We start from the raw sequence: 27,400 nt of genomic DNA on the forward strand, positions 1-27,400 counted from the left end.
TTGCAAGGGATGAAAAGTGAGCACATCATTCACTAGCAGAGAAACAAACGTGAAACTCGCCCACAGAGTTGGCCAGGCATTTTGCAAAGGGCAGGGATTGCCGGTAAGCAGGGCAGGCAAGGTCCCTGCCACTGAAGGACTTGGTTCTGCTGGGCCTTCCACTTTATCCCCAAGGTGAGAGGCGGTGCGTGAGTGGACATGGTCTCAGACTCCTACCTGGTCTCTGGCTAGGTAGATGCTGTTTTGCCAGCGGGGGTTTTAAGAGACACTGAAACCAGCCGGGGTTTCTGGTGGGTCTCACAACTCCAGCCCGTCTGCACCAACTCTCTCGCAGTCCCATGGAAGTGATTTACCTGCCCTGGCCAGGCGGCTCAGTCGGTTGCAGGCTGCCGGTTCGATCCCCGGTCTGGGTGCTTATAGGAGGCAACCAATCAATTCTCTCTGCATCATTGTTTCTCTCTCTCCCTTCCTTTTTCCCATCCTTGCTTTCTAAAAGCAATGAAAAAAATGACCTTGAGTGAGGATTTTAAAAAATTAAAAGAAAGAAAACAAAATGCTCTTACCTGCAAGGTCCCTCCAGGCACTGAGGTGGAGACGCTGGAGTAACATGTGAGTACGCGCAGTCCATGTAATGCAGGGCATAAAACGGCCTGCAAGGTGGGTGTCACCAACGCTGTTACAGGGCGGAGGAAGCGAGCCTCAGACCTGGGAGGGGCCTGCCCACAGCTGGCCAGCTGCCGAGGGCCACAGCCAGGACCCGGCTCCTGCAGCGCCCTCCACCCTCGGTCCCACGCTGCTCAGGAGCCTCTGGTCCTGTCCTCCCCAGGTCTCCATCCGGCTGGACGGCGAGAACAAGGCGGTCGAGTACAATGCCGTGGGGGCCGTGAAGGACGCCGTCAGGGTGGTCTTCCACGGGGCCCGGGTCCACGACCTCTTTGACCGGGACTGGCACAAGCTCGCCCTGAGCATCCAGGCCCAGAACGTCTCCCTGTACATTGACTGTGCGCTGGTGCAGACGCTGCCCATCGAGGAAAGGGAGAACATTGACATCCAGGGCAAGACCGTGATCGGCAAGTGCCTCTACGACAGCGTGCCCATCGACGTGAGTACCATGGCCCCCGATCACTGGGGAGGCGCCTCCCTGCGCTCTCGCACCCGCCTGTCTCCTTTACCCAGTCATCACCTTGGACTGTCTTCCAAGGGAGGACCCGGCCTGATTCAGAGAACTGCCATATTGGAACCCACAGTCACCACCTCTCACTCACCCACTCATTCACTCACTCACTCATTCACTCACTCACTCATCCATTCACTCACTCATTCATTCATTCACTCACTCACTCATTCACTCGCTCACTCACTCATTCACTCACCCACTTTCACTCACTCATTCACTCATTCATTCACTCACTCATTCACCCACTCATTCACATACTCACTCATTCACATACTCACTCACTCATTCACTCGCTCACTCATTCACTTGCTCACTCACTCGCTCACTCACTCACTCATTCACTCACTCACTCATTCACTCACTCATTTGCATACTCATTCATTCCTTCACTCATTCATTCACTCACCCATCCATTCATTCATTCATTCACTCATTTATTCACTTACTCACCCATTCATTTACACACTCAATTATTCAGTCAGGCAGTCAGTCATTATCACATATATATTGAGCACATATTGTGTGCTAGGTACTGTACTCAGCACTGCGTACACCGTACATTGATTTATATATCTCTATATCTATATCTACATTTCTATATCTATATATATCTAGATACATATAGGGAACTTTATAACCCTATTTATCTATCTGTAGATATAGCCCATATGCATATTAAGTACTTAATCCTAGCAGATAGTATTCTTATAATTTAGTTAAGTTGATACACACTTATGTAGTATAGAATAACACTGCTGTTCATTTTAGTAATTCCATGTGCACCTATTTTGGTTCAGGTACTAAAATATAATCTAGTTTGATGCTCATAATGCTTTTGAAATTTCAAGACCATTTCTATGTTTTAAACAAAGAAGCATTGTTTCAGTAAGGCTGAGTTAACGCACACAATTAGTACATACTTTGCTTTTTTCTTTATTGAGGGGTAGTCATATAAGTCAAATGAACAGATTTTAAGTGAATATTTTGATGAGTTCTGTCAAATGTGTACACCTGGGTAACCAAATATATAGATATGCACATATAATTTTTAAAGTTGCCTGAAAGCACCCAGCAGGGGAGGAGCTGTCAACTCACCGCAGCGGCCCAGACCTGCCTTCTCCACATCCCAGCCGGCCCCTCGGGTGCACGTCAGCAGAGCCCATGGGACCCCTGTTGGTCGGAGCGTTGTGCGGGGGGGCTTGTGTGATGATTCAGCTGCTGTCATCTGCCTTGGGCGGACATGAGCCAGTGACAGTGGCCGCTGTCTCTGCCTGGTCTGTCTTGTCTGTTGCTTTGTCCGTCTGACACACGGTGGGCTCATTCTGACTTTAAGGCACTTAGGGTCTCCGAGAGCAGAGACACTCACACCAAGGTCATGTCGGCCTTGGTGGCACTAAGCATCAGATATCACAGGACCCAGCGGGGAGACCTCCACCGCAGGTGAACAGAGTAGATGATGGGAGAAGGGCGGTTCGCCCTGAGGGACGAACAAGGCTGAGACTCCAGCCGGGGCCTGCCGGTCCCCGGTTCCAAGTGCTCGGCACCCCTCGGCCGTTTCCACACTGCAGCTGCGAACGGGTCAGGCACAAGGGCAGCCGGGCCGGGAGGGTTGGGCACTCATTCAACTGGGATGCCAAGGCCGTGGATGCGAGCAGGGCCCCGAGTGCCATGTGGCCGGGGGGCGTCAGGAGCTGGACTCCCTGGCCTGCCCTGGGTGTCAGGACATTGGGAAGGGGCCTCTCCTGGCTCCCAGGCCCCTCATCCCACATGGGGGCACCCCTTCCCAGGGCGCAGGCCCTCTGTGCTCCTTGTCCCTGACTCTGAGCATCTGCCTCTGAGACGAGCCAGCTGCTGAGTGTGGGTGCTTGCTCGGGCAGAAAGCAGGGCGTCCCTGCAGAACACAGAACAGGCCGTGTTCAGGAGCACGAGGCTCTGTTCTGTCCTTGTCTTTCATCCGTGGCTGGCGTCTCCACGGGGAGTAAAGCAGACGGCCGGCTGGAACTGTTACGTTTCTGCTGAGCAAGTCAGTGGTGGAGCTACACCCACAGGGGCCTGTCATGGGGCTGGGAGGACGACGCCCTGAGCTGACCCGTGTCTTCTCAGTTTGCTGAGGGACTGCCACGGGCAGGGGGCAGCACGGGGCAGCGCGAGGCCAGGGCCCTCCGGGGTGGTCTCCTGGTCAGCGGTCACCAGCGGAAGTCTTCCTATTCCTCTGATTCCACTCCAGTCCACGTGATGAATGTTTGCGTGTGTGCATTTGCCCACCCTGTCATGGTTCCCATGTGTCACGGTGGCTCTGGTGCTGGGGACACGGTGAGGGGCAAAGAGAGGGAGCAGGAGACGTGGGTGAAGAGGTAAGCTGAGGCACAGGCAGGGTGCTGTACATGGTGCCTGCTCTTACAGAGGTGGGCAGGATGGCGTGTTAGGGTGACAGGTGACAGGGTGGCCCGGACTCGGAGGGGTGGCTCTGGAGGGGAGAGGGGAGAGGAGCCAGCCTTGTGATGGGCTGGCGGGGGGAAAGCCCCTGGAAGCGGGGTTCCGTGCATTTGAGGGATGTGGGTCAGTTTGAGAGCCCAGAGGGAAGAGGGACGCACACACACACACACACAGAATTAGCTGCATGGAGAGGTGCCCGTGAGGACAAGGGGGCGCTGTTGGCAGTGGGAGGTGTATCAGTTATCTGTTGCTGTGTAACAAACAGCCCCTCCACTGAGAAAAAAGGACTTATTGTCCCCTAGTTTCTGCTGCTCGGGAACCTGGCGGGGCTGTGCGGCCTGGTTCCTCCCGGGTCTCTCACAAGGTCGCCCTCATGCAGGTGGCTGTTTGAATGGTCATCTCAGAGCCCGAATGGGGCTGTAGACCCACCTCCTGGCTCACCCAGGAGGGGGTGGGAAGCCTCTCGTGGGCTGTTGAGCTGAGCGCGTCAGCTCCGGGCAGCCGGGCGCCAGAAGCAGCCCAAGCTGAGGCACGGACGTGGCAATCTGTGCGTCACACGTGGAGTGAAATTACAGAGTGAGGACACGTGCCCCTGGAGAGGCAGGGACAGCCGGGTGCTGCAGCAGTCCTGACCTCACCTGTAGACTGTGCGTGGGTGTGTTGCACATGTGTGTGGTGTGCACATGCATGTTTGTGTGTTTAATACCATGGCCCCTTCAGAGAAGGAAAACTCTGACTCCAAAAAACCTCCGCTGCCTTGCGGCATACCTCTTCAGGGGAAAGGCTAAGGGAGTAAACCCCGACAGAAAATCCGGAGCCGGAGTCCCTAAGGCGGTTTGACGTTGTAGTCAACACCGGCAACTCCTGCGGCGCACCTGAAGCCAAGCTGTATTGACTTTGTCTTTCCCTTGGACCCTTCAGCTGCGAAGAGAGGGGGGGTCTGCTGCATGGGCAACAGCAGACCCTCCATATCACCCTGCCCAGGCTCTGTAGCTTCAGCTTCACTGGAGAGGACACTCCAGCGTCATCGCAAGATGTCGATTCAACACGGGAGGAGACAGATACCATGTCACTCCCGAGTCGGACTGCACAGCCATTCTCGGCGGTGCAGATAGACTCTTAAGAAGCTACACCATCGTCTCTCGAGACGGACGGCTGCCGACGACCATGGCCCCTTTAAATGATGTGAAGGGATTGTGGAGCTAAAGCAGGTGATAGGAGCACGTTTTTATTTTAAGAAGTTCATCTGAACAACCCAACGGGACACACTGATGCCCAGAGACCGCTGTGCAGCGCGCGGCAGGGGCTGTACCTGCTGCACCTGGTTGCCCGTTTAGAGGGGGTGTAAGTTCTCCGCAATGGGAGCGACGGGGTCAGACTGCCCACAGTCGTCCCGTCCCCAGGACGCAGCGAGGAGGAAAGGACCTGACAGCGGGCGGGCCTCCCTGAAGCTGCGGAGGGTTCTGGGCCCCAGGGACTCACCCTGTGACCTGTTTCTCTTTTCAGTTTGACCTGCAGCGGATTGTGATTTACTGCGACTCCCGCCACGCGGAGCTGGAGACCTGCTGCGACATCCCCACGGGTCCGGTGAGCCAAGTCTCTTGCACAGAGAGGTTGGGAGGACACAGGTCCTTGGCCTCCAGAAAGGGGGTTGTCCGGGGCCTAGGAAGGGGCAGTTGGGGCTCAGGGGACACCAGCCACCCCGAATGCGACCTGGGAGGGAGCCCAGTGATGGTGGCCAGGGGTCCGTTCCTGTCCCTGCAGGTGCCCCGGGTCCTGGTGGTGTCAGTCCTCAGCCCACTGAGGCCGCAGGCCCGTGAGGAGGCCTGGCTCTGAGTGGCAGGAGGCAGAGCTGGCAGCGTGTCCCCAGGAGGGGCTGACCGTCCTTGTCCCGGGTGCTCCAAGGAGGGAGGCCACAGTGCCCTGGGCTAGGCAGCCAGACAGGAGGGGGCAGGTCGTGGGTAGGACTCAGGAGGGCGGGACAGACCCGAGAGGGCCCTGGCCCCTCCGTGTGGTCCAGCCTCTCCCTGGGAGCTGTCACCTCTGCCCCTGTTCAGGTCTCCCCCTCTCCCAGGGCTTTATCCAGTCCCGGCGCCAAGGCCGCTGAGAAGGTGGGAATAGTGGAGTCTGCCCCCGAGGGTCGCAGGGTGTGCAGCCACGGTGCCCAGCTCCCGGCGTGAGGCTGCCGGGCTGGGGATCGGAGCTGATGGGCCTGCGTGTGGAGAGAGGGCGGGGGTGGGAGGTGGCGAGGTCGGGAAGTGAGTCCTAAGTGGGCCCCTGTGGGCGTGAGACACTGAGCCGTCCTGTGAAGTCCTGCTCAGGGCCTCGTGATGGAAAGGCGCCCCCTGCCCCACGCAGGGTGTCACACCGAGGCTCGGAGCGGCGGAGCGGCTCCTGCAGGGTGCAGAGAGGTCAGGGCGGCGGCCGACGCCCAGGTCCCTCCCTCTCTGAGGCCTGGGAGCACCAGGACCTGCCGTCGGACGCGCCTTGCCCTCCCAGTCCACCCTCGGGGGCCCTGGGGACCCTGTTCGCCTTTGCCTGCTCGGTTCTCAGGAAGCTGCAGGTGGAACCCCTGACTGCCAGGGAGTGGGGCTGGGTGGCGTGCAGGCGCTCACCCACGGGGCCTCCCTTCCAGTGCCAGGTGACCGTGCTGACGGAGCCCCCGCCGCCGCCGCCGCCGCCGCCCACCTCCGGCAGTGAGCACATCGGCTCTGTGAAGACTATCAACTGCTCCTGCCCAGCTGGGGAAAAGGTACCTTCTGCAGCCGCCTCCCAGGCCTCAGCCGGAGCCCCCAGCAGGACCGGCAGTGGAGGCGGGAATTTCCCATCATGCACGGGTCCTTCCCGGGACCAGAGGCTCCCAGGCTCCCGTGACTCTCAGGTCAGGGACGCGTTCTTGCTCCGTGGACCCCTCATTTCCTGCCTCTGTGCACGCTAGGTCGGGGGCTTTAGAGACCCAGCTCCGGTTCACGCTTTCTCAAAGTCAGTGAGGCATTCCCGAGTTTTCCTCCACTCACGTGCGATGAACCCACACAGGATTTGGCTTGAGAATAAGAGTCAGAGTGGCTCTGGATGGCGGTTTAGTTACGCTCCACGGAACACGCCCTCTTCCTCTTCTTCTTGGTGTTTCTTTCAATGAGCTGTGCTCCGTAATCTCCATGCAGACGTGAGTCGATGTTCATGCACCTTGTTCTAGTTTTAAAAGCAAGTGTGTTTCTGTGAACAGCGCCTCCATCCATTACCTAGATGAAGTGCAGCCCCGGGTGCCTGAGATCTTGGCCCGCTCTGTTCTTCTGTGAACCAGTGGCCCTTTGATAAGGAAAAAAGTGTCCACTGTTTGAGCAGAACAGACAAATTCACAAGGAAGACAAAAAAAAAGAATTGTGCTGTAGAGGGTCTCCCTGAAGTTCGCGGGGCCCACGGCCCAGGGCCTTGACCTCCAGCCTTCAGTGAAGTCCAAGGCGTGTGTGCACCTGCCGGATCCAGGCCGGCGGTCAGCAGGGCCTCAGTGACCTGGCGAGGGATGAGGGAGACACACACAAAGGTAGGAAATCACGGATGAAGTTCACTGGAGTGGACGCACTTGAAGGATTGCAGTAACAGTCTCCTTCCGGCAAGCATGTCCTGGCTGCTGTCCCCCCCCCCCCCTTCTTTCCACCCAGAGAGCCAGGCTCTGGGACACAGGGAGCCCCCAAGCCACGTGGGGTTGACACACGCTGGCCCGGCTGCTGGAGGGCCTGCTGCGAGCTGAGGCTTCCTCCAGGCAGTAGGGGAAGAGAAGGAGCTGGGTCCCGGTGGCAGGTGGGGGAGAAGGACAGACAGACAGCAGTGGGCCAGGGGACACACGCCCAGTGGGGCTAGCGCTCCTCCTCGGCCCCGCGGCTCTGGGTGGCCATGGACAACCTGTTGATCCAGCTCTTGCCTGTCAGTGAAATAACAAAGCAGCTGTGTGAGCCCAAACCCTTTTGCCTCCTTGTTTGTATGAAGGACCCAAAGGAGTAGGGAGATGGCGTGAGGTCTGCGTCACTCGCCACTGTGCAGGCCGACGGCTTGTGCCAGGGAGGGTGGCCAAGCCCAGCTCCGCCCAGTACACGGCTGTTCCCAGAGCCAGGCCCGTGCCCCGGTGGGTCCTGCTGAGGCCTCTGTGGTCCCTGCCCCAGGCCCCCAGGAGGGAAGTCCAGGGTCAGGCAGGCCCCCACCCTTCCTGTCCCCCCATGTCCCCCACCCCCAGCACTTGGACACTCCTGGCTCCTCACTCACCTCCTTGGTGTGGCTTACGGGCCCCGCCCCACTCCTCCCACCCCGCGTGGCCATGGTGGGTCCCCAGCTGCCTTTCCAGCCTCACCTTGCTCTGCTCCCCCTCCCCATCCCATGCCAGGTGAGGAGTTCTAGCTCCTTAGAGGGTCATGGTCATTCTTGCCTTCTGACACTTGCGTTCACAGCTTCTTCTGCCTGGAACATCTTCCCCCATGTCCCCCCCCCCCCCCCCGCCCCCGCCTTTATCTGGCTACGCTGCTCTTCTTTCAAGAGGTCCCCAAGGAATCCCTCCTGAGCACACTGCTGTCTGCATGACTTCCCTCCCCATCCCCCTCCCTCCTTGCCCCTCCCTCCCTCCCTTCGATTATTCACTGTGCGCCCACTCAATAACAGCTTATTAAGCACCTGCTATTCCCAGGACCGTGTGACCCCTTTCCCTGCCTGTGCTTCCATCTATCATGGCAATTATCACATCGTCCTAAAAACGTCTGCTTGTCTTTCCTTCTGTAGAAGAGTTCCAGATGGCAGAGAGGAACACTGGCGCATCCGTGTATTTAGCTACTGATATCTAGCTGATGTTAAATGGTGGCTGAATGGATGGATAAGTGGGCCAGAGTATGAGGCATGGATGGATGGATGGATGGATAGACAGATGGTTGTGGATGGATGGATGGACGGACGGACAGATGGGTGGTTATGGATGAACAGATGGATGGGTGGGAAGAATAAAGGAATACTCTTGTTCTCACTGGCAGGACAAGGTCTGGCTCTTCAAGATTATCAGTCATTTTACAAATTCTGAGACTCAGCTGCTGGGTGGCATCCCCAACACGCCGCTCCTTTCTTCAGCTGACAATATGTTATTTTTGATAGTCCACACCAAGCACTGCTGTGTGCTCAGCACTGGGGTTTTAAGACACACAGGATGTGGCCCTCAAAAGTCCTACAGTCTCCTCTCTGCCTGGGGCACCTGGAGCTCTGAGGCTCCCCAGCTGCTGGGTGTTGGGAACAGCCTCCCGAGCACAGACCCGAGGGGAGGGGGTCTGCTCTCCCACCCCCAGAAGAGGCCACACGGATGGGCTCCAGCAGCCACTCATGAAACAGAGGTTCCCTCACCCCTCCGTCCCCAGCTCCTTGGAGAGCGCACTGGGAGGGGCCTGGAGGTCTGAGCGCTCTCTCCCGGGAGGCGGGACGCTGGCCACAGGCAGGCTTGGTGTCCAATGGCTTGACTCCTCGGTTTGGTTTAGAAAGCACTTCCACCGCTCACTGAGGTCCCCATGCCGCCTTTGGGTGCCCATTTCTGCCCCTAAAATCAGATGCTGTGGTGAGCATGGCCTGCGCCCAGGCCTCCCGGTGGGCTCTGTGTGAGCCGAGCACACAGTGACTCCTCTCCACCTGCTCCTGTGAATGGCGTCCACGGGTGCCCGTCTGACGTCCCCGAGGCAGCTAGCGCCTGGCTCTGACAAGAGCGTGGTCGTCTTTCAGTGACGGGCGGAGCACATGTCAGTGGTGTGGTGTCACCATTCTTGTCATGACCGGTGACGTCTGCACACACACAGCGGTCGGAATCATGCTGCGTGTGTTTCTGCCTCACCTGCGCGCACACTCCCCAGAGCACATTTTCTGTCCCGCCCTGAGGCCTTTGACACACCCGGCACAGACTTTAACCAGAGACTCGTGTTTACAGTGAGAAATAGCCTCACAGACATGCCTGTTTTGCACTTCAGTGAGTAATAATGACTCGAACCCCCAGGAGGCCGCGTGCTTTTATTTAACAGAAGGGTGGCATATTGAGCTCCAAGGTCCCCCTCGGGCACCGTCTTGTTTGTCTCTGACTTTGTCCCACCGACGTCTGCCCTGGGAGGTGATGTTCAGGTTCCCGGGGTAGGTTTGCAGTTCGAGGGCCAGGGCTGAGTCTCCAGGAAACCTGCCCAGCGTGCTAGTCTGCATGTGGCTCACAAAGACGGGGGCTTGTGGCCGGAAGTGGGGGGGGGGCTGGGTAACCAGCCAGGGGAGAGGCGGGGTGAGTGATGCGGAGCCTCACCGGTTCCTCCTATCTCTTTTCCTTTAGGGTGAACAGGGCTCGGACGGCCTCGTGGGACTCCCCGGCCCCAAGGTCAGTCCTGGAGCCGGCGGGGGGTGGGGGGCCCAGACCGCCTGCTGTCCCACGAGCCACCCAGCACAGGCCCGGGGCAGAGGGCACCGTCCCTGGCAGCCTCTCTCTCTTCTGGGCTCCTGACGTGGCCTCGCCGTGCAGCGGACAGCGACAGCATCAGCGGCCCCTGGGCAGCGGGGCCTGGCGGGTGGGACGCAGCCTGTGCAGGGAGCCCCATCGGAGCTCCAGCCTCATGCCCCTCTCTGCTTCCAACTCTCCAGGGAGACATGGGGGCCACTGGCCCAGTGGGAGCTCCTGGACCCAAGGGAGAGAAAGGCGACCTGGTGAGCAGAGGGCCCCTCTCCGCGTGGCCGCGGGGTGCCGTGCCCGAGCCCCATTGCCCCCTCAGCGTGCAGGGCAGGCCCCTCTCCGTGGGCACCGAGGTGCGGGGACCCGGCCCCAGCTGGCTGCTCTGGCACTCGGCCCTTCCCGAGCTGGCCGCTTCTCAGAGGCGGGGAGTGCTTTGGGAGGCGACAGAAACTTTCCGAAGCTGGTTGTGGGGGTGGCCGCACAGCCCTGTACAGACACGAACACCCATCGGGTTGTGCACTTCAAGGAGGTGAATTATAGGGTGTGTCTCAGTAAAGCCGATGGGGGGAGAGAGAACAGTACCGGACTGCTGAGTGCTGGGAAGTCTAAGTGACTGGTACTCCTGGGAACCCCCCTCGGCGCGTGGGAGTTACCATGTTTGGGGGCTCCTGGGCCGAGCGGGTGAGCAGCACCCACCCTCTCACCCCCGGGAGCTGCTGCCACCACGCTCTCATGCCCCAGGGGTGCCCCACCGTCACCCTTCCCTTCCGCTTTCCTTTCCAGGGCCGAGCACCTTTTGTCCACGGAGAAAAGGGAGAAAAGGTAAGCCTCCCCCTTGTTACCGTACCCCCTGGGGCGGCAGAGGGGGTCCGGACGGGGGCGGAGGCCCGAGGTGCGCTCCCTTGCGATGCCAGTGAGAATCCGAGTTGGGTGGGCGGGTCTCCCGGCCTGAGCTGCGGCCCTGCACTGGTCCTACCCGGACTGGACTCAGAGATGAGGCACACATGCCTTCCCCAGGCAGAATGCAGAGCGGGCGCAGGGCGGTGGGGGGCGGAGGAAGTGCTCCTCCCGGGAGGTGCTGGGTCGCGGTGCCCACGACAGGGCACTGAATGGTGCGCCTGGGATGGGACCAAGAGCTGCAGAAAGGCCTGTGGGGCTCTCAGGCCTCGTTCGCAGGGGTCGGGGTCACTGAAGGGTCTGTGCCTGCTCAGACTCATGGAGGCTGGTGTGAGAGCCGGGGCCGCATGAGGCGGAGGGGGAGACCAGGGGCATTTGGGGGACAGCCAGCCAGAGGTGGGTGCAGGCGTTCAGTGACGAGGGACAGAGCTGTGGGCAGTGGCGGGACTAGCTGGGCGGAGGCGCGGTGGAGACCCAGAGGTAGGGGCGCTGTAAGTGTTCTCCCCAGACTCAAGTGTTGTACCTTCTTTACCTACATGGTCAATGTGCAGGTTCGGTGAAGATGTAGGGGTTCCTTCCGAAGGGGAGCGCTTCCTTAAGGTGTCCGCCTATCAGGAGAAGTAAAAAGCCATTTTCCACTCACACCAGCTGATATTAAAAATAGCTCTCCTGTTTCCCAGCCGAGGCAGTTCCCGAACCCTGTAATGCACGTTTATGGCACCTGCTGGCTCAGACCGCAGGCCCCCGAGGGTGGCATTGCTCGGAGGGAGCGCCCATCAGCCCCTCACATAAACCAGGGGTCCCTCCGTTAAATTACTGTGGAGACAGCTTTCATGTGGCCAACCCAGTCTCTCCCTGTGGGCTCCCTTGTATTCAGGGTGTTCACGCCCAGAGGTCTCTTCGAAGGAGCTAAATCAAGGGCAAGCCCGAGGCCCTACCTGTTTAATTCCGAGTGATTCATGAGGCAGACGGGGACCCCCCGTGATACTCTGCAGAGGGTGGCGGGGGAATCAGTTGTCAGGAGCTAAACAGGGCGTGTCGGCAGGGCATGGCAGAGTCACGGGAGAATGACGGACGGGGCGGAAAATGCATGCAGCGCCTGGCTGTGCGCGTGTGCCTGTGTGTGTGTGGGGGGGGGGCAGCTCGGGGCAGACCGCACCCTTACCCCTGGGTGCGGCCCAGTGGGAGTGTGTTCATGCTCTCCGTGGTCTTCCCCGTGTCCGCACTTCCTCCACACGAGCCTCCCTTGACCCGCCCCGGTGAAATGCACCGGCCCACGCGGGCACCGCCACACGGGAAGGCACAGAAGTGTGAGGGGGCGGGACGCCCGGCACAGCGTGAGCCTGACTCCGGGCCAGGCCGGCCCAGTACGTTTGCCGCAGGTCTGAGAGTCTGGGGCTCCCGATACCCGACATGGGGCTGATGGCAGGCGGCTTGGGCCTCGGTGTGGCTCAGAAGCACGGCACCTAGAAGCCCATGTTCAGGCTCGGCACCTGCATCTAGAGTTGCTCGCATGCTCAGTCCCTGTGGGCCCAGACCAGAGCCCAGGGCACTGGCAGGAGCCCCAGGCGACCCTCGGTGTCAGGTCTGCGGCTGCCAGAACCCGTGAGATCAGGCCCCAGGGTTGTGCGGCTCCTGGGCCAGCCTGGCCTCTGACTGACGGCCGGGTTGGTGCCCCCAGGCAGGAGCAGGCAGGCTTCTTGTCTCCTGTGAGCGATGGGCGCGTCTCTGCCTCTCTTCTGACTGCACTCGGGATGGGCAGCCTGCCTGCAGCGCTGCACCTGAGTGAGACCTGAAGCTGCCGGGTGGCAGAGGCAGCCGGGGGACCGCACCCGTTCCGTGCGGGCAGGAGAGACGGGCAGCCGCACGGACCGAGGCCCTGTCCTGGTTGACACTCCCTGCCCTTGGTTGACACTCTCTGCCCTCGGTTCACATTCTCTGCTGTTGTACATTTTTAGCAAATCTGAGTCTCAGCTCTGCCACATACTGGCTGTGTGATCTGGGGTGAGTCACCTCCCTCTCTGAGCCTCTGCCGTCTCCTGTGTAGAAGTGAGGGGGTGGGAGCAGACGACGCGCGAAGGCCCCGGCAGGTGGTTTAGAAACAAGGCAGACAAGGGCAAAGTGTGCGGTTCCCGGGGAGCTGCCTCGTGGCGCGTCCCTAGCGTCCTTCTACCCTGGGCGACCCAGCCTCCGCGGGAGGAGCTGGCCGCTGCTGGACGCACAGCGCCGTCGCCGTCTGGCGTCTGGAAGCCAGAGCGCCGTTCTCGCTCTGCTGGGCAGGCCGCCTGCCCCTGGGGTCTCCGGCTGGGGCCCCCTCTGCCCGTCGCTCTGGGATTGGCCTCCCTTCCTGGCCTCGGGGTGGAAGGAGGAAAAGGCAGCCTTGGTTTTGTGCTCAGGGCTCGGGTGATGGGCAGAAAGCAGGTTCGGGGAGCGGGGCAGACCTGGTGTGGTTCGCAGCTCCGCAGCGGCCGGGTGAGCTGTGCTTGCCTCTCTGGGCCTCGCGCGCTCATCCGGACGCCTGTCCCCTCGGCCGTGGTGGGGCATATAGGAGGCTGATAAGGCCCACGAACGCACATGTCCCTGCACAGGGGGTGGGGGGGGGCACGTAAAGGTCTCTCCCTTGTCTTTGTTCCTTCCCGTGTCCTGCTAGAAGCCCTTGCTAGAATCCGTGAGAGTGACATGTGTTTCTTCGATACATGGCATTTACATGCCTATACACGGGAGAGAGTGGGGGCAGCACGGAGCTCTAGGACCTGGGTGGGCGCCTCCACGGCCCCCTCACCAGTGCAGGGGAGGAGCCGTGCGTGCCCGTTCTGGTCACGTGGTCATCTTTTAAGCGTGTGACTCTTCTTACCAGCCCTCGAGCGAGTCAGGTTGTGCCACCTCTGTCCCCCACACCATTAGACATCCAGAGGGTGACACCTGTCAGGAGACCCAGCTGAGGCCGCATAGTGTGGGGGACCGAGGGGCAGACGGCAGTCCTCGGTGTGTCCTGCTGGGGCTGCGTACAGAGCGAAGCCCAGACCTAGCCAGGGACTTGTCCAAAGCACAGCTCGGATGAAGGAAAAACCAGAAGCAGAATGGCCGCAGCGGGCTCCGTCTGGATGAGTGCTCTCCGCAGACCCAGTGCCACGAAAAGCGGGCCAACCCGACGGGAACGAGCGAGAACTGGGAAGACCTCATACTGTGGAGGTGTGCTCGTGACACCACGCAGAGGGGCCGGGGGCCGGGCAGCCGTGTGTGCTCCCACAGAAAGGGACACGTGCGCAGTGGAGGCAGCCTGCACACCCGGGGAGTGGGGTGGGGACACTTTGTATGTCGTTACTGGCTCTTCATGGCGCTCCGGTGTCCCTACATCGTAAACGTTTAACCAGACAAGGGGGCTTAATCTTAATATCATGAAAACCCTTTTAAATCCAGTATCTTCATAACTGTTCACGGGTGACACCCACAAGCAGGGAGCAGACCGCCCTCCCCGCGCAGGGGCTTGCCCGATGGTGTGACGGCGGGTGGGTGCGGAGGGCGGAGCCTGGCAGGGGCCGAGGGTCAGGCTCTGGGCACCTGGCACTGCCTGCCCCGCCAAGTAACCTTGGAGAGGTCGTTCTGATTCTCGGGCCTCCGATTCCTCCCCTGAGCACTGGGGATGAGAGAGATAACTGTGCCCGTGGGCGGTGGCTGTGGGGGTTGAAGGCGCGTGTCTGTGGGTAGAACGCAGCAGGGTGCCTGGTACGTAACGACCCCAGAAAGGGTGAGTGGGCACCGGCGCTGAGCCATCTGGGCACAGGGTTCCCAAGTGCCCTGACTCAGGCGCATTTTCTGAGTCCGTTCCTACCCAGCGAACTCAGAACTTTTGCTTAGACGTCTGCAGGCAGATGCTCCTTCCCCTGGGCCCGAGGCTGGGAGGAGGAGCGCTGGAAACCCCCGCTCCTTGGCCCAGCGAGGGTGGGGCTCAGAGGTCGCCTGGCTGGGTGGGCCCCGGCTCACCCAGGCCACCCGCTCTGGCGGCTCCGGTACAGGCAGCGGGGTGTTCCCTGCCATCTCGGTTTTCTTTAAGGAAGCGGCCATATCTGTGTTACATCAGGAGCTGGGTCAGGGTGTGGAAGAAGGCCCTCAGGCAGGGTTGGGCCTCGGAGGTGGGGCAGGCCTCTGTGATGAGGAGACTCAGTTTCCCTGGAGTGCGAAGGAGCAGAGCGCAGAGCAGGGAGAGGGCTCTGGAGCCCCCCACGGAGTCTGGCTCACCCCTCAGGGACCCCGAAGGCCCTGGAGACCCGCGGGGAGGAAATGGGGGCTGCGTGTCCTATGGAGCTGGGCTCGGATCAGCAACTCATTACTCAGCACTGGCTAGAGGGGGAAAAATCCCAAAAACAACGGCAGCCCAAAAGTCCCTTCCTAAGCATTTTCACAGAAGCCCATATGGCAGGAAGTGAAACTTCAGTGGATTGCTGCTCAGGTTTCACAGTGCGGTGCACCAGACACAGGGTGCGGGCGAGTACGCGAAACTGTGCCGGATTTTCCTGGCTGGTCGTCTCCGTGGCGGGCAGAAGCTCAGGACCCCAGACCTCGGCTCCTTGTCTTTATGGTTTTCTTCAGTTTTCACCGAGTCCACAAACCTGACCGGGGATGCGCTGGTGGCAGCGGAGTCTGACCCCGACAGGTAGCTCAGGCGGTTCCAACTTCCAGAAGCTTCCCTGGGCGTCCTGGAGTGGCTGCTGGGGCCGCCAGCAGGCACCTGCGTGTTGTGGGGTCCTCGCAGAGGAGGGTCTTGGCGGTCGGCTCACCATGATGCTAAAGAAATGAGGTGTCAATCGGAAAGCTGAGGAAAGAGGGGTGAAGGCTGCCGGGACGCCATGAAGGAGGGTGGTTGGGGAGCCCAGCGCTGAGAAAAGTGGGTTCTGCCCCTGTTTATTGCACCCCCGCGAGGAGGCGGGTGCTGCGTTTTCTGGTTTGGACGAAGCCGGGTCCTCTCCCGTGCTGAGGACCGAGAAGTCCCAGCCTCTCGGGTCAGGCCACTGGCTGGAGGGGCGTCGGGGACCCAGCTGCCGAAAGTGACTCCCCACCGTGGGTCAGAGCGCCTGGGATCCATCCGCCGCAAATGTCCGCCTATGGCTTATGCGTGCTGTCTCGCTTGACACATGCACATGTATGTGAATTCTGTTTCGTTATAAAACTCAGCTACTGTCACTCCGTTCTCTTCCATCCACCATGCAGCCTCTTTGTGTCAGTGGGTGACGAACTTGGGGTTGTTCGGAGGGCACGTCCCACCCTCCCTGAGGGGGTCCCAAGGGGCCCTGCCCCCCATGTCTGTCTCCTGCCGATTCTGGGTCCAGCGTCCCCGGGGTACTCTGGGGAAGTTCCTGCGCCCTCACCGTTGGTTCCGCCTCCTCGAAGTCCCCCGTCCTAGGGATGCCTCCCGCCCTCCAGCCTTGCAGGCACCACCCTCGGAGCAGGGGGTGCAGTGGGCCTGGCTCAGCCATCATCCCTCCCGGGGGTGCCGGTGGGACTCCCCGCTACTCCTTAGGGCTGGGCCCTGTGCTGGAGGGACAGCAAGGTGAAGGCCGTGGAGTATGATTCATCAGCCACCTGCCCCTGAGAGCAGGGCGGGGCCAGGGGACGAGGGAGAGTCTAGAAAAAATCTCTCTGGCCACTGCGCAGCCCACAGGGCGGGGGTTGGTAGCGAGACATGATGAGCCCACTCACCCCTGCGGCCGATCAGCCCCGTCTGAGCTCACGGCAGGCCCTCCCTGTGCGGCCGCCACAGCGGGGCCTGGGTCCCACCACGGGGGTCAGCCGGGCCTGCTCTCGCGGTGACAGTGCTGTAAGGCCAGCATGACAGTCATACCTGTGTCACCACATGTAAAAGTGTGATCCCGCCCACCCGACTTGGCTCCCTTGGTGCCCTTTCAGGGGGGCTCTGCTTGAGATTGCGAGGTGACGAGGCTTCATGCAGGTATTGGATTGGGACCGTGGAGGTGGCCGGACAGGGAGGGGAGAACTGGCGACAGGCTGGGGTTCTCCCTGGAGCCCGCTCTCCAGGGCACTGATCCCCAAAGGCCTCCGGGGCCGGGAGGATGCTTCTGCCTCTCGGGGTCCCCGGTGTAAGCGAAATATGCGTATGTGCCCTAGGAAGGCATAGCAGACACGTGTTCACCCACCACTGCCTTCTGGGAGGAGGGGACGGGAACGCTGGCAAAGGCGGCCGCCAGACTCCCGCGGCCAGCGCTTGGTGACGTTATCTAGAACGCTGTCGTGACTTTGTCCAGAGAAGCTGCCATGCCGAGCAAGGAATCATGATGTCAGCCTGTACTAACCTCTTGATATGAGCCAGGCTGTTCAGTTCCTGAGCATCAGCCCCTTGAAGGGGCCTGGGCCACGTCCAAGGTCACAGAACTGGTCAGGGACAGGCCGTGTCTGTCTGTCTGTCTGCCTCTACATCCCTGCTCTCAAGCAACTGTCCCAAAGCGAGGCTCATAGCTGAGAACCCTTGACCCTCAGAAACCACATCCCTGTGGGCACCAACTCATGCTCTCTCTCTGAGGAGGGCTTGGTGGGGCACCTGAGCCATAGACGCACACGTGTGCATTTGTATGTGTGAAACTTCAGAACGTGTTCACGCCCTTTGCCTCCAGCTCTGGGGCCCCTTCCCTCTGTCCCCAGCTGGCCGAGTCAGCGCCCCGGCTCCTATTCTTAGCCCGTGCGTTAACGCGCATTATTCATGGTTATCGCACTGGATAACTGTGGTTGAGGGCCTCCTATTTTTACAATAATTAAAGGGTTCGGGATAAAGTGAGTTAGCTGCCCAAGTGCCCTCAAATAGCCTTGTAGGTTGGGGGCAAAATGCTGAGCTGGAACCAAGGTGCCGCAGACCCTGTCCGTGGTGCTGAAGGCGCGTGGGGCAGGGCTTGCGTTCTGGGACCTCCCAGCCCCAGGCAGGGCGGGGAAGGGGAAGCCTGCATCGCCCCCCCCCCCCGTGGGGTCTGGCACTCAGATGGCTGCGGGGTGTCATGGCCCAGCTGCAGGGCCGAGGGCTGCACACGGGGTGCAGGCGGGGGGCCTTTAAGTGCTGGATGGCCAGGCTGGGAGGGCAGGGGCAGCTGAGGGCGCGGACCCTAGACACAGACCGGCTGCGTCCGGACCCCACTCGGCCGCGTCACAGTCGTGTGACACTCCGCGGCCACCCCACCCTGCACCCCTCGCTCCTCTCATCGAAGAACCGGTGGCTGTCACCGTTGCTGCCTCTCGGGGCTGCTACAAGGATGAGACAAGAGGATGAAAAGAAGTGAGTCACATCCGTAGCAAGGGCCCATCCATGGGAAGTGCGATCACCATCCCAGCAGCCGGGGCTCCATGTTTTATTCAGCGAATGACGTTACCTGTGTCCCCGCCTCCGCGAGGCCGCCACCCCGGGGCAGCCGACAGCGGTGACGTGCCTGGGCTCCCGGTCCCCCAGGGAGGACGCTAACCCCCAAAGCCCAGGAAGCGGGGGCTGCCGTTAGGAGGACCCGGGTGGGCTGCCTTGCAGGCGGAGGGGCCGTGGCTTCCTGCAGCTCCTGCAGGACAGTCCCCCGGTGTGTCTGAGGACGCCTGTCTGCCGGGGCTCACGCACCTGCGCTTCCATTTTGAGGGGAAATGTTATTGTCCTCGTTTTCGATGCGTATTAACTGTGGGACCGGGAGCAGGTGAGTTGACTCTTGATGTGGCCAAGCCTGGCCCCGGGCGCTGTCGTCGGAGGCCACTGCCTGCGGTCGTCAGCACCAGGGGCCTGTCTCCAGTTTGTCCTTGTCCTGTACCCACGGCTCTTCCCTTTCTGTCACCCTAGGGTTCCCTGGGCCTGCCCGGTCCCCCCGGCAGAGACGGCAGCAAAGGAGTACGGGTACGTGGGCTCCCACCACCCTTTCCATGTGGCAGCGCTGGGCCTGGGAGCCCGGTCAGAGCCCTCCACCCTCCGCCGGGGTGGCCTTGGCCAGGCCCGGCCTGGGCTGGGGTCACGTGTGCTAGCATCTTCCCAGCCCCTTGGAGGTCGGCCTCACGGTGACAACACCACCAGCACAGGGTGCCGCCAGGTGCCGCCTGCATGTTCTTGGTGGCTATTTCTCAGGTGACAAGCAGCTCAGTATGGGAGGCCCTGTAGTCCCTAATGCCCAGACTTGGGACCAATTGCGGTCCAAGGTTAAGGGCTCCCCCACGACCCCAGTGTGTTGCTGCAAGAGTGGGACCCGAGTGCCACCCCGCACCCTGCAGGGCCGGCCCACCTCCCTCCTGTTGGCGCCCCACTGTGCCTCTCATGGGGCCCTGCTCCAGAACCCGGACAGAGTGACCTGCACCCAGGGGCCGGTCTGCTCCTGGGAGAAGGGACGCTTCCCCACCAAGAGCCCAGGGGAATCGGGGCTGGGTGCCCACCTCGCTGCTCCCTTTGCCACTTTCAGCCACGTGTGGTCGGGCCTTGCTGTGAGAACCCTGACTTGTGGGAGCCTCCCGAGCCCACAGCCTATAGTGCGTCAGGACAGGGGGTCTGCATGGAGACAGGGAAAGAAAGGGGGTCCCATGGACCCTCTCACTCCCGTCCTAGTGCCCAGACCCCACCCCCCGCCCCCATGAGGGAGGCCTTCACCGGCACTCCTGTGGCTCAGCTTTCCCGCTGTGACGTCCACACTTAGCCCTGCTGACCCCCGCTCAGGAGCGCGTGTGGCCGAGACGGCACCGCTGTACACGAGGATCAGCTCCTTTGCTCGTAGGGCAGGGCCCTGGGGGCCGAGGTCTCTGACCGCTGGGGGTCACTGCACGGTGAGGTGCTGAGTGCAGGACTGGCTGCCCTGGGCCTTGGGCTGCCCGGGGTGCTGGGCCCGCTGGGCGTGACCATGTGCTGCTTTGTGCGCAGGGGGAGCCTGGAGAGCCGGGGCTGCCTGGTGAGGTGGGCATGCGGGTAAGTGTCACTTCCGGCTGCCCCCCCCCCCCCCCCCCCGTGCCCAGTGGATGGCTCTTGACGCAGGGCCAGCGGCTCGAGGTGCAGGGCAGATGCCCAAGCGCACCCCACCTAACCCACCGCCCCTGCGTGCCGTGTGGGCGTGTCGGTCTCCGTGTGTGCTTTCCCTAAGTTCTCAGAACAGTGGGTCCCGGCCCACTCTGCTGCTGATCCTTTTCCCGTGCTGGGAGGTCAGAGACCCCTTTCCGCCCCAGCGCAGATGGGCGACGCCCCGATGCTCCTGACAGGGGCGTTTCTTCCCCAATGTGGGCGCCTCCTACTACGTAACGTTCCCCACTCATGGCCCCGAGCGCGCGTCCAACTGCATCTGTTTTTGCTAAAATAAAGGAACAGGTGCGCGCACACGTGTGCTTCTCCTCAGGCGCGGCTGTGTTTTTATTATAGCAGGACAGGTGACAAAAACCAGCGCAGCCTCGGCTTAGGAAGCGCACGCTTTAATCTTAGTAGCTTTTAGTAGCTGTTAGCAAATGAATTGCTTAAAAGCTGTGCTAGCTCAGGGTCCAGGTGACAGAGGACCTGTGGGCTTGGTCAGGACCTGTCCTGGCTGGGCCCCGGGGCAGGGTGTGGAGGCTGATCAGCAGGCACGGTCCCCTTGATCAGTAGCTGTGCGCCTGTCAGGTCAGGGGACAATGGGCGCAGGCCGGGGCCCGTGGAAATGGAATTGTTGTCCCGGCTGCATCAGAGCTCCGAGCCAGCCCACTGCTAGGTGGCCCCAGAAGTTGAGCAGATTGGTGGGGGTGGGGGTGGGGTGTAAACCCAGGGGCAGTGGCAGTGGGGGGCCTCTCAGTGAGACCGCACGGAGCGGGTGACAGGCAGAGGACATCACCTCGCGCACAGCACTGACAGCATGTTGCTTCTGCTCCTGCCTCTGCTCCCCGTTTCCGCCGCCTGTGAACACGGCTCTGCAGGGACCCCAAGGACCACCGGGCCTTCCCGGGCCTCCCGGCCGCGTCGGAGCTCCTGTGAGTACCGGCGCTTGTCTGGAGGGGGCTCCGGGCCCTTCTCTAGGGATGGGGACCCCAACATTCCGACAAGCTCTCGTCCCGCGTCTGTCCATGGAGGACCCACCGTCTTGCATGTGGAGTAAGGGTGACAGAACCGCAGGCTCTGGCTGGCCATGGCGACTGACTCCGAGGCCACATTCCTGCCCTTGGCCAAATGGGCTCAGGGGCCGGGGTGTCTTCCTGTCTAGCCAGGAGGCTGAGTCCCCAGACCAGGGGACAAATCCAGAGAGCTCACCTCCACCCTGGCCGGGGCCACGCTCGGCGGCTGGGCCTGAGTGGGGAGCGCAGCCCACTGTGCGCAGGGTGACTTCGCGGAGGGACCCTGCGCCGCCCTCCTGGGCAACCTGTGCTAGGGCCCTCGGGCGCTGAGACAGAAGCTGACCGCCATGTGGATTCTGATCTTCCTTCCTCTCTCCCTCCAGGGTCTCCAAGGAGAACGAGGGGAACGGGGAGTCCGAGGAGAAAAGGTATTTCCAGTTGGCTTTCTGTGGAAAAGAGGAAGTGGGCACCTGGGCTCGTCCATCTGGGCTGGTTTGTGTGTGCACGTGTGTGTGTGTGTGTATGCCCATGCCTGTGTGTGCGGCGAGTGTGTGTGATCACGCATGAGCACCCTGGGTGAGGTCCAGGGGGGTGGAGCTCGGCTGGGGTCCTGCCGGCCTCCATCCCTCCAGGCTGCCCGCGGCAGCATCGCTGTGGCAGAGGGGACCCGCACCGCGGCTCCGGGCTGCCTGCCTGCGCTCTGGTCCTGAGCTGGGCTCTGCCGGCCGTGCGGCTGTCGGGGAGCTCTTTATCCTCTGGGTTGCAAGTTTCCTCAACGCTGGGAGGAATTGGATCTATCACATAGGGCTACAATGAGTATTAAATGAGTTAGTATTTGTGAAATCCTTAGGACAGTGCTGAGCAGCATATTTAGTGCCGTATATTTAGAAGGTGGGAAGACAAAGAGAGAGGGGCAGAGAGAGAGGGAGGGAGGGAGGGAGAGAAGCAGGAGCCCGCGCTCTGCTAGCTCAGCTTGTGGTGTGATTTCTGACTCCGGTGCTAACTTTCCGGTGACTTGGGGACAGCTGGCACCTCCATGTTCCCATCTGTCAGAGAGAAACCTGGGCTGTGTGATCCCTTCGGCTCCTTTCCAGGTCTTGTGTCTGATGGCGCTAAAGCAGTCTAGTTTCTCCCAAACCTGATGTCTTCCGTCAGCAAGAAGGAAGTTTCCATCCCTCTCCTTACTGCCCCCCACCTGTCCCGAGACAGGCCCGTCCAGCTGCCTGGCCCCCGCCGGCATGGATCTGGGCCAGAGCAAACTGCTCCCATCCATCAGGGAGGCCGGTGCCCGACAGCCGCTTGGCTGCCAGGTGTTCTCTGTCCGGGGCCAACCCTTGGTCTGGGTGTTTTCGGGAAGGTGCTTTATGAGCACAGCGAGATGTGCAGGCATGAGGACCTCCTGGTGGTGGAGGGGCAGTGAGACCCAAATGGGCTGCGTAGGGGTTACTGTACTCGGGACACTGGCCCATTGTCCCCATTGTCAGGGGACCTAGTTAGTCACACAGAGTCCCCTCATCAGGGGCCGGAGTGGGACGCGGTGAGCCCCGGCTCCGTCTGAGAACCGTGCTCCCAGGACAACTTTGAGGGGCTGTGACATTCAAGGTCCTGCGGCCCCGGACAGTTTTCCAGGGGTCCCGCCCTGGGCAGCCCTAACAAAACAGCAAGGTCACCGGCTTTGGAATCAGAGGAGGCAAGTGTTCACCCTGGCTCTGCCTCTCCCAGCTCTGGGACCTTGCAGGCGCTTCCAGCCTCTCTGACATTTAGGGTGACACTATCTGTCTCAGAAAGTGGCTCTGAGGACCCAGCGAAGTCAGTTGTGAGCACGCACACAGGAGCGTCCCCCTCAATGCCCGTTGTTCTAGAAGGGTGGGTGGCGTGGCCCCCCCGGGGGGTCTGTGGTTAAGTAATGGTTTGAGTACCTGCCATGTGCTGGGCGCACAGAGGCACAGTCACGCCTTCAGCCGGTAAACCGTTTCGGAGCCAGCGGCGTGGAAGGAACCCACCGCCCAGCCTCCCCCGTGAAACGTGTCCACCAGCAGCACCCAGAGCTCAGAACTGTCAAGACGCACCCAGAAGACAGGCCGACAGTGGGGTGTGCGCGCCCTCTGCTGGCGAGACTCGGGACCGCAGCACGCGGACCGCGCGCGGAGGCATGGAGACCAGGGGCCCCGGGGACCACAGGCTTGGTCTCGGGGACTCTGGCTTCCGTTACGGGAACCAGGGCCATCTGTCCTAGGGTTGGTGTGGATCTTACCGATCACGCCTCTTTCTGCACCTGCTGCTGGGAGATGCTCCGGGCAGGGAGTGAGTTTCATTTGATTTGCATATGCAACCACCTTTTATTTTTTCTTTCTGTTTTTTTATTCTTTTCACACAACGAGGACTAGAGAGGTCTCGACTCCCTGCAGACAGCAGCCGGTGCTGACTGAGTCCAGGCACGGCCTCAGGCTCCTGGCTCCTCGCCCCGGGCCCTCTTCTCCAGTCCCTGTGTCCCTCAGCTCACACCCATCCTCTCCCCTGACGTCTGCCCCTTCTGGCCCCTTTCAACGGATTTATTTCCCCCTCCTGTCCCGTGATCCACACAGTCACCCTTGGCTCTGCATTATCAGGTTTTCATATGCACCTCCCACGTGCCAGGCAGATTCAGGCATGGGATGCGTGTTAGCTCACGTGTTAGCTCACAGCAGCCTTCTGTTGGTAGGTGGGACACTGAGTGGCAGAGAGGCTCGGTCATTGGCCCAAGGTCACACAGCCTGCGTGGGGCAGAGCCAGGTTTGGAGTCTGTGCTGTGAGGGGGACCGCGGGTCCCTGTCCTCTCCACCCCCAAGAGCCCGGCTGCCACTCGGCCTGTGCCAGGGACCCAGCTGGTGGCCAGCCGTCCAAGCCCTGTCCTCTGTCCTGCTGGTGGGGTCCATGCAGTGGGGACAACACCCGGTGAAGACAAACAGCAGCAGAAGAGACCTGAGCGTCCAGCCCTCCAGTGCGGTGCGTTCTCCCTAGTCTGACCTCTGACCCAGGTCTCCTCATGGCCCCACTCACACCCCGGCGGAGACCCTGCTGCGGGGACCGCTGTCTCCCTTCCGTCTCTGTCCCTCTGTCCACCTTGGTCTGTCTCTGCTCTCTCTCAGCTCCCCTCTCTCTGCCAGCCCCCGGCCGTGGCCCCCGGCCTGGCTCTCCGTGTGCTGACCAGGCCTGCAGACTGCTGACGCCATGTCCAGCCAGGCCCTCGCCGTGTGCCCGCGGCTGTGCCAAGTGGCAGCGGGGAGGGATCTTGGCTCCGGCTCCCCTGACCTGGAAATGCCAGAGCAGGGGAGGGAGACGCGGGGCTTGGGGGCCAGGCTGGCCCTCTGCGTCCGGCAGGGCGTGGGCAGCACCGGGCTGTGCCTTCGCGGAGCCCGCGCCGGAGGCCTCTGCACTGGAAGCCGGGAGGCCGCAGCTTTGGCCCCGGCTCCCTCGCTCAGTCTCCCTGGGTCCCTGGACGAGAGACACCCCTCAGGTCGCCCGTTTTCTCGCCTGCCATGTGCACCGGTTGGACGCTGTGGGCTCGCCGCCGGCTCAGCCACTCTGGGGTCCAGCCTGCTCCCCCAGGGCCTCTGCCCAGACCCTGCGGGGGTAGAAAAGAAGACTGAGGGTCAAGGGATCAGGGGTCGGCTCCAGTGCAAACATGCCTCACTGGGGCTGAGTGGCTTTACATCTGGGCCTCAGTTTCCTCATCTGTCACTGGCCTTCTAACCCGCCAACCTCATGGCATTTGGGCAGGGAGAGGATGAAGTAACAGACGTGGAATCAGTCGGCAGAGAGATAAAACACAGGCAGCTCTCATTCACCCCAGAACTCATGGAATGAAGAGGCGTTTTAAAGAATCCATATGCAGTGGTGCTTGAAAATAGAAATGCTGTGTGCATCCTTGTTCTGGGATTTTGAAATAATTCCTGAGGATAGAAAACTCGTATGATTAAATTCACGTAGGTGTGAGACAGAAACTACAAACCCAACCGCTGACCTGGGAGAGGTTCCGTGGGTGGCGGAGGGCGTGGGCAGCTGTCCTGCGGCAGCTGTCGGGGACTCACGGGGCCCTGCACCTGGGGCAGAGGAGTCGTGCTCCTGACCACCGCCCCCGACTCCTCTCTCAGGTTCTGCTGGAACTGGTCAGCGGAAGCTTTACTTTTTGTCCCCAGACAGAGAAGACCATTCCCCAGGGCACCTACGGGGAGACAGGCCAGCCTGCTAATGCCTCCCGCCTGTCTGGGCTGCGGGAACACACTCTGCCCCCTCAGGCAGGCAGCCCCAGACTCACAGCAAAATGAGCTGAAAACCAAGCCTCCCCCATCATGCAAAGGAAAGCAACATCCCCAGAGAGACCCACCAACCTTAAAAAAACAACCACTTAAGCAATGAAGTCATGAAAAAATTAAAGGAGAGTTCCAAATAACTTCTGGGCAGTCTTCCATTCAGTATGTCACCTGGGGGCCACACAGCATGTCTGGACGGGGCCCTGGGGACACACTGACATGTCACATCCTCAAGTGAGAGGCAAGGGGAGTCACATGGCCAATGAAGGCAAGTTGAATTAGGAGCTGGGGGATGGGAAGGGGACAACCATGCGACCCGGGAGAACGGGGCTGGCCTTTGGCTAAAAGGGCAAAGAGGTGGCATTGGGGGGCACCCTGCAGGGTGCTGGGGGCCAGCGGGGGGAGAGTGGGAACGGCAGGCGGGACCAAGAGGAAGCCGCTGCGTCTGAGGAACTGGACGAGGGAAGCCGCAGCGGCCGGACCCACCTGAGCAGGGGCCCACCTCGTCCGGTCACCTTCCTTCATCCGCAGCGCGGACGACCCGCTGGGACCGGGCCCCGGCTGGGGCCACAGGACACAAGGAGTTCCCTGTGCACGGGACACAGCGGCCTCTGTGGCTTTGGCTCGGGCAGCCAGGGCGGCTGGCAGGCCTCAGTCCCAGGTGTCTTAGGTGGGTGAGCCCCGCCTCAGCCAGGCGCTTCGAGGAAGGGATGCTCATCGTCCCATGAGACAGTCAGCAGACAGTCTCCAGGGTGAAGTGCGCTGGCCAGGGTCGCACAGCTCGTGAGGGACCCAAGCCCGGCTCCGTCTGGGTGTGAGCAGGTGGGCGGGCGCTGGGTGGTCATGTGGGGGGCGGCCTAGCGTTAGCCAGCGGTGAACTCTTAGGTCTGCGCCGGGCACTGACGAGCTAGAGGACGTTCATACCTGCTTACTGCGCAAGTGGATGAGGAATAGAACAGGCCCACGGCTTCAGGGGCCGCCTTCCAAACCCACAGTCAGGCCTCTGACCCCAGGGCGACCGGGCAGCTGGGAAAGGAGGCTCCGTGGCCTTCCCGTGCTCCCAGATCTGGAAAATGAGAAGCAGAGAAAGGAGTCTGGTTTCCTGACCTTTGACCTAGGGCCTTGACCCTTAGTACCCTTAAGTACTAGGCTCGTGTGTGTGTGTGTGTGCGTGTGTGTCTGGCCTGTATCTGAAGGGGCCTGGTGGGGAGCGGGGCCGAACACGTCTGTCACTAGGGACCTCTGCTTGCCTTTCCTTGTCATGGTGTCGACCCTGGGGACGTCCAGCCGTCCTTCATTTCTTTATTTTCCTCCTTTTGCCAGGGGGAGCGAGGCCTGGATGGGCTCCCCGGGAAGCCTGGGGAGCAGGGAGAGCAGGTAGGTGGGCACTGGCATGGGGGGCGGGGGGCTGGGTTTTGTTGGCGGGCAGGGTCGCGGGCCTCGCTCTGTAGGGCCCGGGGGTCTCGGCCTCTGTCCTGCTCAGCTGGAGGCCGCGGGAAGCCCAGTGACCGGCCTCAGGCTGCGGCCCCACGCGGCCCCTCCTCTGCCAGGGTGCAGGGGTGCAGAGGACACAGCCCTGTGAACCCCCCTGACCTCGTGATAGGACGTGAGTCCGTGACCGGACGGCCAGGGAGGAGGTGCACATGTGCACAGTGGTTCGTCCCCTGAAGTCACGGCCACGAGAGGAGGTGGTGAGGGGCCGCCCAATGCGCGTGAGCAAGGAGCTCGTGGAGTAAATGTGGGGATGCTGGGAAGCTGTGGAAATGGGGGAACCTCCTCCGGGGGCTGGCAGGGATGTTCCGTGGGATACGGCACTCGGGGAAAATGAGGTCAGGGGTGGCCTGGCGTGGACAGAGGCCTCCTCGGCGTGCAAACACGGACTGTCCGTGGAAGGACCATCAGGAAACTGATAACTGGCTTTCTGGGGTGTCCCTGCAAGAGGACCCCAGCGGCTGGTGGACGGGACAGGAAGGAAATGTTTATGCATTTACATTTTGAACCATGGGAACGTATTATCCAAAACGTAACTCCGTTTAAGTATTTGAACGGTTAAAGCTGAATAAAACCTAAAATCCTACATCTGCTTGAAGACAGGTAGGTAAATGCATCTTTGCTCAGTAGAATTTAACACAC

The 27,400-nt window shown here is 61.1% G+C and overlaps 1 protein-coding gene across 1 annotated transcript in view; it reads left to right on the forward strand.

Annotated features, from left to right (window-relative positions):
• The window catches only part of COL22A1 (collagen type XXII alpha 1 chain), a 154,735-nt gene that overhangs the window by 30,340 nt on the left and 96,995 nt on the right, over positions 1–27,400 (forward strand). Inside the window, exons 7-17 of the mRNA XM_090283112.1 lie at positions 827–1,102; positions 5,120–5,200; positions 6,249–6,365; positions 9,942–9,986; positions 10,247–10,309; positions 10,839–10,877; positions 18,769–18,822; positions 19,828–19,872; positions 20,841–20,894; positions 21,359–21,403; positions 26,591–26,644. Coding sequence (XP_090139238.1) covers positions 827–1,102; positions 5,120–5,200; positions 6,249–6,365; positions 9,942–9,986; positions 10,247–10,309; positions 10,839–10,877; positions 18,769–18,822; positions 19,828–19,872; positions 20,841–20,894; positions 21,359–21,403; positions 26,591–26,644 — 873 coding nt within the window. The remainder of the gene's footprint in view (positions 1–826; positions 1,103–5,119; positions 5,201–6,248; positions 6,366–9,941; positions 9,987–10,246; positions 10,310–10,838; positions 10,878–18,768; positions 18,823–19,827; positions 19,873–20,840; positions 20,895–21,358; positions 21,404–26,590; positions 26,645–27,400) is intronic.

The sequence above is a fragment of the Furipterus horrens genome, unplaced genomic scaffold, assembly GCF_987537825.1.
Source record: "Furipterus horrens unplaced genomic scaffold, mFurHor1.1.pri manual_scaffold_7, whole genome shotgun sequence".
NCBI lineage: Eukaryota > Metazoa > Chordata > Mammalia > Chiroptera > Furipteridae > Furipterus > Furipterus horrens.